This window comes from Littorina saxatilis, linkage group LG4 (assembly GCF_037325665.1).
Source record: "Littorina saxatilis isolate snail1 linkage group LG4, US_GU_Lsax_2.0, whole genome shotgun sequence".
NCBI classification, from domain to species: Eukaryota; Metazoa; Mollusca; class Gastropoda; order Littorinimorpha; family Littorinidae; genus Littorina; species Littorina saxatilis.
Genome location: NC_090248.1, coordinates 18,961,480 through 18,980,876, shown reverse-complemented (window position 1 = coordinate 18,980,876; position 19,397 = coordinate 18,961,480). Strand labels below are relative to the sequence as shown.

The following is a 19,397-nucleotide window of genomic DNA, read 5'->3' as shown; positions in this document are numbered from 1 at the left end:
GCTAAAAGGGGACCCTTTCCATTACTACCTGTTTGAAACAACCACTTTTGCTGGTCCGTTGAGTGATCATATTATAGTCAGGTCCGACTCTTATGCATGATGTGAGAAACAAAGGGAAGTAAGCGCTCTAAATACAAACATATTCAATAGAAAAAGTGAGAGTTGTCTATTTCTGATGACCACAGACTACTGGACTGCACTGGCAAAAGATCACCAAACAAGTGGACTCACGATGTGTTGAAGGTGTTCTTGGCGTAGCTGACCATGACCTGTTTGCCGTCAATGGCCAGCGGAGGGCTCTGTACCTGCAGGAAGTCGTGCAGCTGTTTGGCCGACGCCACTGAGTTCAGCTCCAGGAAGGCGAAGCAGAGCGAGGTGTTCAGGTCGTCGCGGATGACCTGTGTGTTTTTGATGGCCATGGAGGTCAAGGCTGCAATGGCCTGCAGCACGCCTTGCTCCGTCGTCAGGGCATCCAGGTCTCGGAACAACAACGCTGAAATAAAAATCAGTCAATAGTCAGCCATAAAATCATGAAACTGTAAAGAAATTAAACAAAATTAATAGAGAGAAAATATGGAAAGGTTGCTCAATCTGGTGATCTCAAGAAGGATCTCAATAGCTTTAAGAATGCAGGAAATCAGAAATATCTCATGCCTGTTAGCGTGAAAGTTTGCAACCACACTGAAGCCAGTTTAGCGTTACTACTGGAATAGTAAGTCCAAGGTTGAAGAAAGAAAGAGACAGACAGAGAAACAGAAAATGAGGTAGAGACAGATTTACAAAGTGGGAGAGATATTCTTAAGATCAGAAAATGTGAAGATGGAAAGATCCTTTACAAATTAAGCACCTGAAATATACAAGAGGGCAAAACTACATTATTAAAATGGGTATGAAAAGAGAACAAAGCATGAATGTTCATGTCTTACTGTTGCAAGGGTTTTTGCCGACATGGGTGGCAGGATCAAGTTCTGTGACACCACACAGAGGATCTGGAGAAAACAACCACAACAATTCACACATCACTACATAATAGACATGTATGTGTGTGAGCAGGCATGAGCAAGATCGGTCGCCCACTCGCCACAGGCGACCAGAAATGAGTGTGGGCGAGTAGAAAGTCTTATAATGATCGCCCACTTGGCGAGTGTAAATTTTGGGTCTGTGGTATTATCATTTTCCGAGCGACGATTGTCTGTTGTGAAGCACGTTGTCGTCTACGATTGCTAAAATTAGATGTGATCGGAGCTCCAGTTCCAGCTGATCGGGAAATTCTCTTTAGTGACCATGAACCAATCAGAATGACTGTATGATTTCAGGGTTATCAGGACTTTTCGTTGACGCGATTTTAACCAATCAGAATTGTCGACGCAGCACGTGTGTCTCAGAAGCCTAGGCAGATCTGAAGCTGTAAACATGTAGAAATACTTGGACAACTGCCAGCCAGCCCCCCCCCCCCCCCCCCCCCCAAAAAAAAAAGCCAACCAAAGGGAACGGAGTCCGAGAGATTGAAAAAGTATGACTCCGGACAGAGGAAGCGTTCCTTCCAGGCAGACTATACAAAATCTGACTGGTGAGCAAAGAGACTGGCTAAACTATGATCGGGTAAAAAACGTCATGTTGTGTACTGCTTGCAAAAAGCATGCCGCTTCTGAGAAGGAGAGAAAGGGGCCCAAGCATGGGAATTGAAAAAAGTAAAAAAAGGCTGAACATTTGTAAGTAATAGCAAAGTCGACGGCGCAAAGCGCCTAGCCCTGCTGAGGGGGGTTTGGGGGCATTTTGGGCGGATTTTTTTTTTCTCCAAAGAACCCAACTGGTGTAATTTGGTGTCATCTTAGCTCCAAGTTTGCCATTATATTCAGATTTTAGAACCATTTTTGCCTCCCCCATTTATTTTTTCGGCAAACACTTTTGCTTTTACGGCGGAACAAACAAAAAACTCGGCGGAAATTTGCCTTTCGGCGGACAATTCCCATGCCTGGGGCCATTCGTTGTTGGTACGGACAAATTTAAGCTAGAAAACATACATGCACACGAAATATCAAAGTCTCACCAACAAAACACCAAAAAATGGCTAAACTCAAACAAAAAGATCGAAGACACCGAGGGGATACACGCTATGCACCAGCTAACGCAAGACCAGCGTGCTCATGACGCTCAACTGATGCGATCGGTACAGGCGCTTGCAAAGACCTGCTCGCCTTTCACCACGTTTGAATGGATGGAATCGTTTTGTTTTTTGGAAACTCATTTTTGTGGGCGAGTGAATTTGTTTGTGGGCTAGTCAATTTTGAATTTCACTCGCCCACAAGGCGAGTGAAAATTCTGGAACTTGCTATGCCTGATGAGCTGTCAATTCAAAGACTGTGTAGAATAATTATTCGTTGATATTTACTGTTGAGGGAAGACTCAGCACGTAGCATACACTAGTGTCAACTATTACAATTGTGAAACACTCAAAGGGTAGTAAACCCTTGTACTAATATGTCTCTCACAGAAACCTTTATACATAGACCTAAAACAACAACAAAACAACTGGCCACATTCCTGTTAATACATACCCTCTGCTAAGCGTCGATTTGTGTTGCACTTATAACAGAAGTCTCTCCTTTTAAAGTTATGGGCTCCACACTGAGAACAAGTTCAAAAACCAGGCATTCATCATTTTCAGCTCAAACTTGTACACAGAGAACAAGTTCAAAAACCAGGCATTCATCATTTTCAGCTCAAACTTGTACACAGAGAACAAGTTCAACAAGAGGCGAAGCCATCAAGGCTCACGTAAGAAATCAACAAACAGTAACACAAACTCAATCACTCCGTCACACATACACACACACACACACAGACACAGAAAGAGCATAGGTGAAACTGTGCAAGAAAGCGAGACACTAGATCTAGATCTGTCTGTCTGCATGTAGCCTACTTACAGGGACACGACTGCCAACAGAGTCTCGGCCCGCTCAAAATAATAATGACCGAGACTTTCAGTACTTCCTTCGCGTGACGTCTAACCCTCTTACGTCATAATGTGACGTCAATGTAATGTGACGTCTTCAAATGTTAGAGTTTCAACCACAGACATACACACGCACAAACACACACACACACACACACACGCACGCACAGACAGACAAAGTTACGATCGCATAGGCTACACTTACGTGAGCCAAAAACCAGGCATTCATCATTTTCAGCTCAGACTTGTACACAGAGAACAAGTTCAAAAACCAGGCATTCATCATTTTCAGCTCAGACTTGTACACAGAGAACAAGTTCAAAAACCAGGCATTCATCATTTTCAGCTCTAAATCATCTATGCGGATAGGAGCTAGACTAAGAGCAACAAAACCATAACTGAAAAACCCATGTGTATTATACCATTATCAAAAGTGTACAACAAGAAGGGCAAAGCCCATACGACTCACATGCTTGACCTTGACCTTTACATGACCTTGACCTTCAGGGTCAAGGTCAAATAACTAAACCTAGCAATGACATCATACACTAAGAACTGCTTTACACATTTTTCCTACCAAAATACATGTGACCTTGACCCAAGGTCAAGGTCATCCAAGGTCATGCAACACAAAGCTGTTAATTCAAGACATAGGAAGTCAGACATGGGATTCCGAAAAAGTGATAATTAAGGAAAAAAAAAAAGGTGGGGGTCTGGGGGCCGCAGAAGGCCCCCAGTAGGGTCCAGGGGCAACGCCCCTGGTCGGGGTCTGGGGGCTTCGCCCCCAGAAGCTGAAGGTTTTTAGTGTTTTAGACACACAAAAATGGCCCTGAAATGCATATTTCAGCTTAATCATAGCCCCCCCCCCCCTCCCTTTCCATGTTTCTCAAATTAATAGTTTTACGCTAAGACTCAAAATAAGGAGGAGAAAGAGAGAGAGAGAGAGAGAGAGAGAGAGAGAGAGAGAGAGAGAGAGAGAGAGAGAGAGAGAGAGAGAGAGAGAGAGAGAGAGAGAGAGAGAGAGAGAGAGAGAGAGAACTCAAATGTATTGTTTAGAGAGAGAGAGAGAGAGAGAGAGAGAGAGAGGCGGGGATGGGGGGGGGGGGGGGTGGTGGCGTGTGACGGTGTGGTTTCAATGTTCTTACCTTGTCGGTGCCAAACGACCCCAGTGACTGATTACACGACTGGGTTTTCAGGATAGTCAGGTGCTTGTTGCTTTTCAAGTGGCTTTTGAGGGCAGTCTTTCCATTGGAACCATAGTTGATAACATTAACATCGTTGCACAAAGTGCACTGAGCTTTTCCCGGCAAGTTGATTTTAGCAAAAGCATCGCCAACTTTCAGTTTCACGTCTTGTGTCTTCTGGCCTTTCTCGTATTTCCAGCTCAATGATACAACTTCATCGAGCCAGTCGAATCTCCAGAGATTTTTCTTGTACTTCTGCTGGTCAATTTCCCGGGATAGAACGGTTTCGTCTCGCTTTAGCTTCCTCATCATTTTGGCAAGTGGCTCAAAGCGATGTAAAAATGGCGCCGAATCATTCTCATACGGTATGCTTATACTGAATCCCCGATAGCTACGTTGAAACGGTGACCGTAGGAGACAAAGACACAGAGCGCGTTCCCATACGGATCGACCAGCAACAGTCTGACCGTTTTAGGAACCAACCGTTCAAGAATAGTATGGAATGGAGCGTCGCGATCAGCGGACCGGCCGAAAAACTTGGGTCTATACCTACATATACCCCAAAATTTTCTCAGCGGATTTGCACGAATCTCAAGAATGATCCCTGGAGCCTAAAAATTTACGGAATTCCGTAATTTTACGGAAGAATCCCATGTCTGGAAGTACAATGGTGCTTATTGGCTCTTTCTACCATGAGATATGGTCACTTTTAGTGGTTCACTACCTTATTTTGGTCACATTTCATAAGGGTCAAAGTGACCTTGACCTTGATCATATGTGACCAAATGTGTCTCATGATGAAAGCATAACATGTGCCCCACATAATTTTTAAGTTTAAAACAGTTATCTTCCATAGTTCAGGGTCAAGGTCACTTCAAAATATGTATCAGACCTGGGAACCCCATTTTTGCACTTGGAGTATTCTCAAACAAACTGAGTGTATTTTCAGAAAAATGAGTGTACTCCACACAACATTTGAACATCCATGATTCAAACATGCGTCACCGTTAATAAAGTTTACCAATACATTTAAACATATGCTTCTTTCTTTGTTTACTGACAAAAACTGTAATCATGGGTCAAAATAGTGGATCGGCTTCGGGATGTGCTTGTGAAGAAAAGTAGTCTTGGAATTTTTCTAATATTTTTTTCTCACTGACCGTATTCAAGACAATCATGCGTACAAAATACGGCAACATCATGGAACCCCTATAATGCACCTGGAGTACTTTAAAAAACAAAACTTGTGTATTTTGAGAAAAACTTGTGTACACAACTTACTAATTTCACTGAACAGCTGTAGTACTGCAAGACACTGTTGATACTGCGACTTCTGTCTTGTGTGTGGCGCACGTTAAATGTCTAAGCAGCATGCACCGCCCTGAGATAATTCTCCGTGGATGACGTGGCAAACAAAGTTACGTTTTCTTGTTGAAGTTGTAACATGCAGATTTAAACTTTGACAGTTCCTGGGCACTGTACACCCTGTCGACAGGCATCCCTGGTCTGGACTTGACAACCATCAGACTGTCCATGGTCTCTGGCGTCAGGGAAGCCCTCTGGTCGGTCCGGTTTTTCCTGACACAGGAGAAGACGCGCTCACAGCCTGCATTGCTGTGTGGTATTGTAAGAATACCAAGCATCACTCTGGCAAGGTTCGAGAACAATGCAACACCAGCAACATCTTTTGTCTGTCCAATAGCAACCCAGGTTGCGTCCATCCGTTCCTTCTGAAGGCTGGGAATGATGTGGTGGGACTGATACGAGCAGAACTCTTCCTTCACCGTGTCCACAGAAGAGCCTGCTGGTAGAAGGCATGGAAATCTGGTCAAAAAGAACGTCAGCTGCTTGTCTTCAACCTCCATGCGAATGTCAACGTCAGCAACTTCTGCATTCTTGAGCAGCTCAGCCTTCATTGGAAGCTTGTCCTTGATGTAAGTGCAGGCAGCGACATAGAATTTCTTTGTGTGAATGTGAAACTCTTTCACCTTTTCTTCCCGAACCTTGGTCAGGTAGGCCTCAGTCTCTGTACTGAGGAAAACAGTTTGCTTGTGGTTGTTCGTCTTCTTGAAGTCCATCTCCAGCACTGTCCTTGGTCGCGTCTTCCCTTCTTCTCTCATCTTCTCCGCCATGACGGTAGGTTTGACAAACTTCACAAGGAGATCCCTCATGAATGCGTGAAGAGACCTCTGCAGGATGTGGATCTTCGGGGCTTCACATTGCAGCTGCTGGTTGGTTATGTCAAAAGGGTGCAGAGCGTTGTGGAGCAACAGGCAGTACAGCTTGTTGGTTCTTGACTGGAAGAATATTTTCAGTCTTTCTTGTCTGCACTTGGCACTGGATGAGGTTGTCTGTGACGTCTCCTGTTTGAAAAAGTCATCAAGTGCATTCCAGTTTTCCAGGATTCTCCCCAAACACTTCCTGATGCTTAGCCACCGAGTTGCCACATGCTTCAACACCTTGGTGTTCTTCACCTCAGCTTGAAATGTCTCTAAGACTGCCAGTCGCTTTGATGAGTGCTCAAAATAGAAATATATGTCCACCAATATTTCATCTATTTTAAGGGGTAGCTCAGACGCAGCTTTCTGTGCAGCTCTGTGAATCAGATGACATGGACATCCAGACAGGTACAGATGAGGCTGCTTCGTTTTCATGTTTCCAAAGACCCCATTAGTATGCCCGGTCATGACCGGGGCATTATCGCAACCCAATGCCATGCAGTTCTGCCAAGGAACCGAGGGTGGTGGGGGGCGAGGAGGGTCTCCAACGAGGGTGGCATCTGCAGGAGGTGGGACCATCAGCTCCTTCTCCAACAGCTTGAAGATGTTCTCCCCTGAAGAAAAATAATACAACAAAATTTTAAAAACCTAAAATGTAAATTTATTTTAATTTTATATTAATATAAATATTATAATAATCACTTCCATGCCTACCCCCCGCGGGTTAGGGGGAAGTCCGAAGAATTTACCCGATGCTCCCCAGCATGTCGTAAGAGGCGACTAACGGATTCTGTTTCTCCTTTTACCCTTGTTAAGTGTTTCTTGTATAGAATATATGAGCTTGTCTCAAAAGGTGAATTAAAAAGTGAGACTTGAGGGTGCAAAATTGAAAATGTGAATACAGCCAAGCAAGTACCCTTTTCAGAAGGTCAAATGCATCTGCTTTCCTTGAATAACCGTGAAAAGATAGTTCTTTACTCTAATAATGAGATACTGCATATTTAATGCAAGTTACTGTCAATGTGTCAATCGTTATGTGGACAAAGTGGGGATGTTGAAAATCCAAGATTAAACATCCCAATAAAATCAAATTTCATGAATTTCAAAAGAAGGATGTTCAATAGGTATTGGGAGCTTATCTGTGCTAGCTTTTTGAACTTAGGAAGTCCAAAACATAGCGGTGACTTTGTCATCATAACGATCAACACATATCTTCACACATTCATTCAAGTCACAAACTCAAAATGCATTTATCAACTTTAAGTCAGCATTGGTGTTATTGAAACTATAGTGCTGCAAATAAAAAACATTACAATAGTAACCAATGTTACACACATATGGAGTAGGTGTAAATCAGTAGCGTGATCGTTACTATCAGAGGAGTGGACAAAAATTCTGAAACAATATCCATTCATTGTCGTAGAATCAAAATACATAAAACCAAACTTTACATGTAGACTTTTTCAGATGAAAACTAATTGCTAATGTAATTGGTCACTCAAACATAATCAAATAAACACATGCAATATACAATCCGTGTTGATCGTGACAATTTTTCTTTGGACAAAATTTTAAAGCACAGACCTTTGTTTGTGCCATATCACTTAATCAAAACCCCAACAACAACATAACTAAGCTTTGTGGGGAACATGCTGACATAGTTGGTAATGTGATTTGTATCACCTTGATCAATTATAAAATTTTGACATGTTAAAATGCTTTGATTGTAAAGTGATGGAACAGAACACATTCTGCAAAGCATAGTCTTGTCAAAATTTCACTGAAGCTATATGACAAGAAAATGTATACACGCTACTGTGAGAACAATGTTATTTTTAAAAGTGTATCATTTCCATAGTGAAAGGATCATTTGAAATACACAAAAAAGAGTGTCAATCGTGACACAAAATACAGTGGACAAAGTTTTTTGAGGGTTAGCATACATTTACACACATCACAATCAAAATGACTAGAAAATTGGCATGTATTTTCTTGACAATTGTACATATTGTCAATAAAATTAACCTTATGATTCAGGAAAAATACAAATATACGTATGACAAGCAAATGTAACATGATCGTTACTATCAGTGGAGTGGACAAAAATGTTGAAACAAAATTGTATTCCATTCATCGTCGTAGAATCAAAATACATTAACCAAACTTTACAAGTAGTCTTTTTCAGATGAAAACTAATTGCTAATGTAATGGTCACTTAAACATAACCAAATAAACACATGCAATATACAATCTGTGTTGATCGTGACAACTTTTTTTGGACAAAGTTTTAAAGCACAGACCTTTGTTTGTGCCACATCTCTTAATCAAAATGACTAAAACACCAAATTAAAGTTTATACAGAGATGCATCGACATTACCCGACACGTAATTTGTATCATCTAATCAACTACAGAATCCTCACATGTTAAAATGCGTTGATTATGAAGTGATGGAACAGAACACATTCTGCAAAACATAGTCTTGTCACATTTTCACTGAAGCTGTATGACAAGAAAATGTAAACACACTTCAGTGAGAGCTCAAATGTTATTTTGCAAAATGTATCATTTCTATAATGAAAGGAAAATTTGAAATACACAAGAAAAGTTTGTTGATCGTGACACAAAATACAGTGGACAAAGTTTTTATCTTACACTTTGATTTACACACACCACAATCAAAATGACTGGAAAATTGACTTGTATTCTGCTGACAATTGTAAATATTGTCAATAAAATGAGCATTATGATCCAGGTGAAATACTGGTTGAACATAAACAGAAAAAAAGTAGGTTGATCGTGACAGAAAACGCAATGGACAAAGTTAGGTTTTTTTTTCAGGTGTTACGCATGCAGTATCACCGAATCAAGATTTTAAATGATGAGTAACTTATTGAGTATTTCACAAGTTATGAATAGCACCAAGTGACAAATAACATTAACAACAAAACGTAAAAATGTGTCAATGATGGCCGGAAACGGTAAGAATGGGTCAATTATGACAGCAAGATGGACAGTCATAGGAACATAATGACTAGATTAACACACATGAAACGAATAAAATGACTAGATTTGAACATACCTTGAAGACATTGCTGAATAATAATATAAGACATTCATTGAATAATTGTAAAAAATATATTGTACAATTATAGTCGTTGTTTATTTGGTCCAACTGACTATAAAAGCTGAATCAAGACAAAAAGTCAACGGAATCGGTATGTGAATGAACACTACAATGAAACATGGATGTTTGGTTAAATTGGATTTCATGCAGCAGGGAAATTGAGCATACTTAAATTGTCCGTTATGATCATTATATACTCAGTTGGTGGTGGGAGGGGCAAGGGTCAAGTCTGGGAGCAAGGTTGAAAATAACCAATGGGTGTCTGGATCTGGCTAGATATGTTGTAGAAGCTTATTCTGGCTATCATTGCAGAGTATGAGTTTATTGTGCATGCTGGTATTGCATGTTCGGTGGTTTTATGTGGTTTGTTTTATCGATGCAGTCCTTTGAGGTGTACTTGCATTTGGTTGTATATCCATAAACTCAAACATGTTCCCATTTGGGAAATAAGTGAATGCATACACGTCTGTGAAACAAGCACAGGAGGATGTTTCTGGATTGTATCCAGTACTTAGTAAACAATATTTAAAACAAATATTGTTACTACCATTTACCGAAGCCGTTGTTGTCGAAGGCGATTCTGCACCTTCACGTGCAACTGCTCTTCTGCAGTCAAAATCCGACTCCTAGCTGTTCCTTCGGTTTCGTTCCAGGTATGTTTGTTGGTAAACATGGAACTTGACAGGATCTTCTGCATTTGTTTTGCGCACTGGTTTTGTTGCTGGAGGGTCAACCATGCGAACCTTAAGACCTGAAAAGCACATAAATGTGTGTCATATGTATGCGTCGTTATTTTATTTCATTTGTTAAAAAAAAAATCAACTTCCATCCTAATCATTAATGCTATTTTATAAATTACAATAACGAGAAGAGTGAAATCACTACATGCAACACATGACCATCTGTCAAATTTAGAAACTGACACTTAATTGTAACCTAGATGACAAGAATTGAAGAAAGTTTTGATTTTAGTCTTACAAAGAAAACAAGTAAAGCCAATTGTGTGGGGGAAAAAAGGAACAAGAGTTGGAAAAATAACATTATTCCCATTGATGTTGCTGCATTTACATGTTGAAAGTTGTTTAAGAGTTAATAAGACTTTATAAACATCTAATAAAAACTACAAGTGCAAGAATTATTGGTCGATCGCAATGCAGTCCTGAATCTCCACTTCGTCTTTTGTCATCATAACGATCGTAGTGATTGATTGGAATTTCGGTGCTCTGAATTACATTTATTGCTGTTTTATTGTTTGAACAACGTTGAAATATGTTGATAGACCATGCATGATAGTGCCAACGTAGTGCACATCGTAAATCTTCAAAACTTATAAACCCGAAGCGATCGTTACGTTGACTCCAGTATTCATTTTGTCCGCCTGTGGTCTACGTGATCTCTCAGGTCACAGACGCCGACACACAGCAGACGCTTTTTATTCGCCGAGTTATTTCAAGACTAGAACAAAATAATGGAAGTACACGCTTCAGTGGTAGTTTTCTAACATCATTTTGAGGAGTTTTAAGCTCGATCGTTACTCTGTATCGATCGTTATGTTGTCCAAACTCTGTGACAAAAAATTGCAACCAACCTGGTCTGTTCGAAGACGCCATGTTTTCCCTCCATCCGAAGTCTCGCCTCGCGCGTGATTTGGGCCGCATTCTTTCGTTCGTGAAACGAGGAAATTTCGTCTGCTACAAGTGGAGTTATTTCGGTTTGCTCGATCGTTACGAATTGACAAAAAAAATCTCCCAGTTCACATGAGAACGCCATGGACGTTACCCAAGGTGCTTTTGCGCTTGTAAAGTGTTTATTTCTGTTATCTGTGTGTTGATAATTATGAAAAAATACTTTGATTACATGCTTCATGGAATGAACCAACACGACCAGTGTTTCAAGTTGAACACTGTTCTGACAAAGTGGATAACGATCGTTCACGATATTTTAAATCGATTTTTGTTGTTGTTAAATAAAAGAAATTTGGACAGTTTGAAACATAAACGAACAGGTAACATCACACTCAAGAAAACAAGACACAAAATTGAATGCAATCATCTTTATTTTCTGCAAAAAAAGCAAACTTCAAACGCACACCCAGTGGAGTCTCATTTTGGCAATGAGATTACTGCTGTAATCCCGAACATTTTCTTTGAAAAATATTTTACTACGAGTGATATCAATTTGATTTTTTCTTATGTATATCATTATTCATTTATGGTCACAATGGTAAGGTACAAATGCCATATTGATTCATTTTCTTTTCCTCCAAGGCTTTGGAATTGAGTTGGGTGAGAGCCCATCACCTTTTGAGACAGTCTCATATAGTCCATTTTTGTAAAGATTTTAGTCAAGCAGTATGTAAGAAATGTTAAGTCCTTTGTACTGGAAACTTGCATTCTCCCAGGAAGGTAATATATTGTACTATGTTGCAAGCCCCTGGAGCAAATTTTTGATAAGTGCTTTTGTGAACAAGAATTAATTGACAAGTGGCTATATCCCATCTCCCCCTTTCCCCGTCGCGATATAACCTCCGTGGTTGAAAACGACGTTAAACACCAAATAAAGAAAGTAAAGAAAGAACTTCCATGCCTGGTAAAAAAAAAGTGTAGGGCCTAATCATAATGAAAGTTCAATGATCAAACAATAAGTAAAAGACACACTGAGACACAACTTAAATACACGTAAACACAAAAAAATCATGTAAAACCACACTGACACAGCACATAGTGATACACTGGTTACCATTGATTAGACATTTCTAAAAAATAATTGTCACACAAACACACACAGACTAGGAGAGGGAGAAAAACACTTGGGCTGCTTACCTGTTGATGCCGATTGCACACCCATTGTTGGTACAGAGAGTAGATCAGTGCAGACTCCAAATTCACCAACAGTTGTTATCACCACAGGGTATTGCTTATCCCGTTGCTCATTCGATCCGTCAGTTGACACACAGAAAGGCCCAGTTGCTATCCTTGCTTTCAGCGTAGACTTGATATCCAGAGACATCTGATGAATCATGGCCGTAGCTTTCTTGCGGCAACACTGGTATTTCTGTGCTGTTTCTGAGTCGGGAAACGCACTTTTCACGGTTTTAGAAATGACGTCTGCGGTACTGAGCGGCAAGTTCATTTTTACAATCAACTCGACAAACATTGCCTCGGCACGTACTGCTGCCTGCTCTTCGGGCAACACTTTTGCCGTGGGGATGAAGTCTGCCATGCTCCGTGAACCGGCTGCGGCTTTCTTCGCCGATTCATGGTCTTTGTGCGATTTTGACAAACAGTGCCGATCTATGTCGTATTTTCCCGAATGTGCGATCAAAAAGTCCATTTTGCAGTAGCTGCAGTGGGCGAAAGTCTTGCCAGCGTCCGAAGCCACGATGCCTGGGATTGATGCATATTTTCCAAGAAACTCCTGTGCTCTGACACTTTTTCGCTTGGCCACCGGTTGAAGAATTCCATCGCTTTGAGTTTGACGTCGTTTCGGCATGATTGATTATCGCAAATGGTGGAGAAATGTTGGCGCTTTCTTCCGACAATCTGTTCCGTTCGCGTCTCGGCACGGGAACGAGATTTGAAATGACGTCACGCTACAAACACATTTGCCACTGACCGAGGCTCATCGAGACTTATAATCACGTGACGCGCAACGAGAGTTGGATACCGCCCTGAAATGGCCCTTCGTGGTCGGCTGGGCGCAAACAAACAAACAAACGAGAGTTGGATACGGGTTTGTCAAAATAGTGGATCGACTTCGGGATGCATTATGCAGTATTAAAGTAGTATGATCGGATTTTTCTTTCAGCGTATTTTTTTTTAACCGGTCGTACTGAGCGTATTTTGTGAAACTAAGCGTACAAAATACGCCCAAAACGTATGGGTTCCCAGGTCTGATGTATACAATCCAACTTTAAAGGACCCTTGCGACCTTGACCTTGAAGCAAGGTCAACCAAACTGGTGTCCAAAGATAGGGCTTACATTGCCCTGTATAGCATACATAGCTAAGGTTGCCATTCTCGATAACTTCAGAAAAAAATGCGAAAATGTGAAAAATGGTCGTTTTTAAGACAACAATTACGGCCCCTGTGACCTTGAACTTGAAGTGAGGTCAAGTTGCCGCACATGTTTTTTGAGATCTTGTAACCATACACCATCAGGCCACATCAGGTGTTGATAGACTTAATAGTGTCCAAGAAATATCCAACGTTAAAGTTTTCCGGACGGACGGACGGACGACTCGGGTGAGTACATAGACTCACTTTTGCTTCGCATGTGAGTCAAAAATGGTTTATAAGCTTCTATGGATGAATCTGATGAACACATGAAGATAGATAAAGAAAACACTGACTGTCCAGTATAATATAAATCACTACAGGAGAAGTTCTTGTGCTTTTTTCCCCCACATGTAACCACCAATATCACCACTTTGTACTTAAAATATGTGCTGTTGTAACAAGAAAGCACTTAAGATGCCTTCAACAAACCGAGACATAAGAATCTAAACTGAAAGAACTTCTGAGAAAACATCACATCTTCTGAACACTATGACACAAGTTAAGCAGAATAGGTCTACCCTGTAATAAATACCGCTTTTGAGGTAAAACAATCTTCTGTGACACTCAGCCATAAATTCCTGCTCTTTTAGCATGCTATTTCCCACTCGTCTCACCTTGCACATCCAGTCCATGCGGCTAGGCTGGTCGCGGGAGTCTCGACTGACGCGGGGGGCACTGTAGTGCATGCTGACTCGCTGGCCCACGTCCGGCAGCTGCAGCTGGCCCTGGGGAGAGAGGACGACACAATTAGCCACTGTAAATCGGCACGGCAGGCTGGCTGCCCTGCCCGACTAGCCCTGACAACCCTGTGAGCGTGCCCAAGACAGCGTGCCCAATGCCAAGCCATGCGCCAGTCAATTTGACAAAATGGGGCTGCTTCGCCCCGCTCTCACATTTTCACTGCAACTCCCCCTCTGAGGGAATGAGCGCGTCCATCTGCGGTTCTGCTTCACCGTCCGTCCATCTTCTGGCCGGCACTGTTTATTTCTCGGGCTATGAGTCTGGTGGCTCTAATTTTCCCACCTTCTTTCACTATCAGTGTCCATCTGAACAATCTTTACAGTGTATATTGGCTGCAGTAAATATTCAATGTTCAAGTTCGCGCACAGATCAGACCATTTTAGAAAATGTCAATTAAAAAAAAAATATAAGAAATATTCACACAACACAAAAACGTTCATTCAATCACAAAGGGTGATGAAAACCATTACGAAATTTGTCCTGTCATAATGACACCTGGAGCTACTAAACCTCTTCACACGCTGAGATAAAATATGTTGTACGTGTGACAAAGTTTACACGATACAACACGCCGGTTTTAGCTCATAATCATCTGCAATTTCTTTCCATGGTTTTGGAGGAAGAAAAGTAAGCCAGCAAGAAAGTCTGACAGCAACCCTGAACTTAAGTTTTCATCGTAATGCAGGTTCTTTCAGCCATGACAGTACAAAACCACCACCAACTTTTTTCTTGTTCCCAGAAACTGTTTTTCCTACTACACTACAGATAGCGCGGGAAATTCAGCCATGGTGAACACAGCTTGTTTTTGTTGATATTTCCATTGGCTCTCTAGGCAATGGTGTTCAGAGTACCTCTCGCTAATACCCAGTGTTCCCATACCACGCCAAAGAAAAATCCAGATTTAACCTTTTTTTAATCCAAGGTCAACCAACTTGCCGAGAGAGCCTCAAACAGAAGATGTACCGGACTAAAATCACACAACTACTCCCAAAGGTAAAACACTACCCAACCCCCCTCCATCCTCCAATACATGATTAGACAGCAAAGCTAACGGTGTGAATGAATAATGGTCTTAAAATAAAATTGAACTCAGACAAGACTGGTGTCGTTAGAACCTGATTGAGATCCATCCAGCGCTGGGCCTCAGATTGGGACTGAAACTCCACAAAACCAAATCCCCGGGACGCACCTGTATGAGGCGGCCAGAAGGAAAGCAATTAGTACACAAGTCAACAAAGTCACATCCGATTGGCCGCAACTTCTCAGTCTTTCCAAGGGGGCGCAATTTTTGTGTCTGTTATTTGTAACCAGTGGCGAAACCTTCCCACCTCCATAAATGTATGCAATACTCAATCATTGAAAATAAAAATAAAAAATTGTCCGTCTTTGATTGGAAAACAGAAAATAACCAGTAACAGACTGAATTCCCACTTTTACCCCCAAACGAACAAATTTCAAACAAGAAATGTACATTCAAATTCAACAATTTGATCCCAACAATTACTCAAATGGTGAAAACCTTTCACGTTCAGCAGAAGGATATTAATATCAATTTGAATACTGATATTTCTCTGATGTTGCTCTTTTCAAAGATGAGCATCTTTTTATGATCCAGCAAAGGATAAACATTTAAGTCTTCTCAAAGGTTTAAAACAATCTGGAGACTTGCATCAATATAATATACAAGGTACATGTAGATTTTCCCTCTAAAATAAACAATAACTAATATGCATACATAGTAATAACTGTAATAAATAACCATGTCTCTAACATCAATTTTAATTATTCGTATCCTCCTTTCACAAGCTTCTTAGTCTTAAAACTATTTTATCATGTATTCCTTAAAGTTCTAAAATTCTGATTAAAAAAATAAAATAAAGACTACCAGCTATCTGTATAAGAACTGTGTAACATTAAAAGAGTGATCAGTACCTGTGACTCTCCTCATAAAGCGAACGTCCTTTGGAGGCATACCAATTCGGATCAGCTCCTGGATTACCTGAAACAAAATTCAACGATTCCATAAAACACCTGCAAGGCAATTTATCCCCCCACCCCCACATTGCAGTGTACGCAGACACTTCAATCAACTAGTGGGTTTCTTTATGGTGAATTAAAATCTGTATTCAAGACAAAAGAAACATTTTTAGCTTTCTTTTCAAACGCGCCAAATAACAAAAACAAAAAGGAATTTAGTGAGCTTTCTTAAATCAGTATACAATGTTTCCCCCAGAAAAAAAATCCAGCTCTTTTGTAGATTTTCATAATTATTTTGTTTTTCATCGTCAAACAATAACAATAAGGGTATTTATATGGCTCAAATCCGAACAAAGGTCTAAGCGCCTAACATTCTTGCATATATAGTAACAAAATCACAAAAAAAGTTCTTCAAATAAATACATAATCATGTGCGCGATGCACATAGTGCACTCACATCATTTTCCACTACGCTGTTGTTCAGCCCTCTGAGCAGAATAGTTGCTGAAGGCTCTTCAGTCATCCACCTTTCCCCTTCACGATCCCCGCGATCCCTCTCTCGGTCCCTTTCCCGGTCGTCCCTGCTACGGGAACGATCTCGATCTCTGTCTCGGTGACGGTCTCTGTCTCTTTCCCTGTCTCGCTCATGATCTGGATCCTGCCGGGAACGATCCCAGTCTCTGTGCCTATCGCGGCCAGGGCTGCCAGAGCTATGCACGTCTTCCTCACTCACCTCCATTCTAGATGGAGAGTCATTTGACAACTGGAAAGAACATCAACCGTTATCATAATTATGATTCATATCATAATTATGATTCATTTAATGGGCCCATGCAATAACTTACCAGTTATTTCATGAATTCTGGAAAAGGCAAAAAGATCACGACTGATGAACTTCAGAAACTGAAATATGCTCAACAGAAGCTGTTGTTTTGCGTGCATTGATTTCCAAATGTTGGCAATCTGTTTGGGGTATCAAATCTGCAACGTTTGGATGAGCACAACAAAATTGCTATTTTCATGATAATCAAAGTGACATCAAAATACAAAACAAGGTACAAACCTTGCAATGAATACTTTTTTCTCACAGTACACTAATATTTGCAACAGGACTCCATAATCAGGCATGGGAATTGAAAAAAGTAAAAAAGGCTAAAATTTTGTAAGTAATATTAAAGTCGACGGCACGAAGCGCCTAGCCTTACTAGGGGGTCCGGGGGCATCACAAATTGTGCAATTTGCTGTCATCTGAGCTCCAAGTTTGCCATTAAATTCAGTTTTCAGAACCATTTTTGCCTCCCCCGTTTATTTTTTCGGTGGACAGTTCTTGCTTTTTCGACGGAACGAAAAAAACAATCGGCGGAAATTTGCCTTTTCGGCGGACAATTCCCATGCCTGCATAATCGAAGCACAGACGCATCAACTTAGATTAGAGGGGTGAGGGTTGGGAAACAAATGTCTAACCTCCATACTGCCGTCATCTCTGGGACTTCTCTCTCGTATTGACCTCTCTCTTGATGTTCGTTTCTCGCGTCTTCGATCACGATCGCCATTGGTCCAGTCTTTGTCACCACGGTCTCTACGGTTACTTCTCTCCAAATTGTCGTCACGTCGATTGTTCCTCTGCCTGTCTCGGCCGTGGCTGCGTCTATTCCTGAATTTGTGAAGAAGTGAAAATTCAATCATGAGCTTCATATTAATAGCGTGAAGTCAAACTTAGAAGTCTCGTCAGTCCATACCGCAGCCAAGAAGCTGTGATCTTTTATTTTTAAGAAGTGACTTACAGTTACACACGATCACATTTGACAAAATATGCCAAGAACACAAGAAATACAGCTATCTATTCAATGCATACAGCTATCCCTATTCCATGCATACAACAGCTCATCTCGCCAACAATTTCAAACTATCAAACAAAAAAAGCCACTAGTTTACACTAGGAGTAGGACACACTTCTTCTGTATACTAATTTACTTAGAACCTAAATCAGTATGAAAAAACATCAATTTAAAATAAATAAATACCATCACACAAAAATCATCAGAACTACGAGTACACACCGATCTCGATCCCTTTCTCTGTCGACATCTTTGACGCTGTCTCGTCTGTTCTCAAAGCCTACTTCATGAAGTGCATCCCCTTCTGATGCAAAAGAAAAATTCCGCTCCTCAAAGCGAGGCTGGTTGTAATCCATTCCCATGTCTGGAAGTGAATGGCTGTCCTGGCGATAGAAATTCATGTTGTCCTGCAGGTCATTTGGTTGTGTTTGAAGACCTGGGGCTCCCAATCCCATGTTGTATGACATGGAATCATAGCTTCTGTCTAGCTGAGAATAGCCCCCACTGTTAGACAAGCTGTCAGTGTAGCCTACTCGATCATCAAAGTTGTCGTAACTGTTATAAAGGTTACCACCTCCACCAGAAAATTGAACATCTCCTCTCCCGAAGTCTGCAGCCTGGTTGTAACCAAAGTCATCTCTTTGCATGGCCATAGGATCACCCAGAAGGCCTGGTGCACCATCATTGTACTGATTGTTGTAATACATGCTGATAATCACCAATCTGCAATCAAACAAAACGGTAAAGCTAAAGCCATAGGGACAAATCAAAATAAAAACACCCTTTACAAATTACATCCGAAAAATACCTCTGATTGAAGTGGTTCTGTAGCCTTTGGCATTGAACTGATTACCGCCGAAGAATGACTACTTGATTCTTCCACATGATCAGACCAGTCAACGTAACGTATGACAACTATGTCAATGTCATCGTCACATACCAAAGTAACATGAAATCGAGTAGGTTTTAAACAGTAGATATGCTGATACTTTGTTCTGCGAATGTCTGCGATAACTCTTCCTCCGCCGTGAGTGTTCCAGTCCCACAATCACTGAATCAGTCACCTATTTCAGTCATTTTCAAGATCTAAGGGTTAATTTATGACAGCCATCAAAGACGATCTTCATTTTCAAAATTTCAAACGTTTGGCAGTGTATAATAGCTACAAATAAAACTGCTGTAGACCAAAAGTACGGACAAAATTCAACAATTTATTTTACGCACGTCTTCGGAGAATCTGCAAAATGGCGTATGATGTACATGTGCGTTGTAAAAAGTTAAAATGTGATTATCATAAT

General features: G+C 40.9%; 1 protein-coding gene across 1 annotated transcript in view; it reads right to left on the bottom strand.

Annotated features, from left to right (window-relative positions):
* Positions 1–19,360, bottom strand: part of LOC138964163 (RNA-binding protein 5-like) — a 42,463-nt gene extending 23,103 nt beyond the window's left edge. The window contains exons 1-10 of the mRNA XM_070336054.1: positions 19,324–19,360; positions 18,322–18,822; positions 17,726–17,915; positions 16,719–17,024; positions 16,217–16,283; positions 15,400–15,473; positions 14,158–14,268; positions 2,559–2,628; positions 927–989; positions 232–493 (exon numbers count right to left, since the gene is read on the bottom strand). Coding sequence (XP_070192155.1) covers positions 232–493; positions 927–989; positions 2,559–2,628; positions 14,158–14,268; positions 15,400–15,473; positions 16,217–16,283; positions 16,719–17,024; positions 17,726–17,915; positions 18,322–18,806 — 1,628 coding nt within the window. The 5' untranslated portion in view covers positions 18,807–18,822; positions 19,324–19,360. The remainder of the gene's footprint in view (positions 1–231; positions 494–926; positions 990–2,558; positions 2,629–14,157; positions 14,269–15,399; positions 15,474–16,216; positions 16,284–16,718; positions 17,025–17,725; positions 17,916–18,321; positions 18,823–19,323) is intronic.
* Between the last annotated feature and the right edge of the window lie 37 nt (positions 19,361–19,397).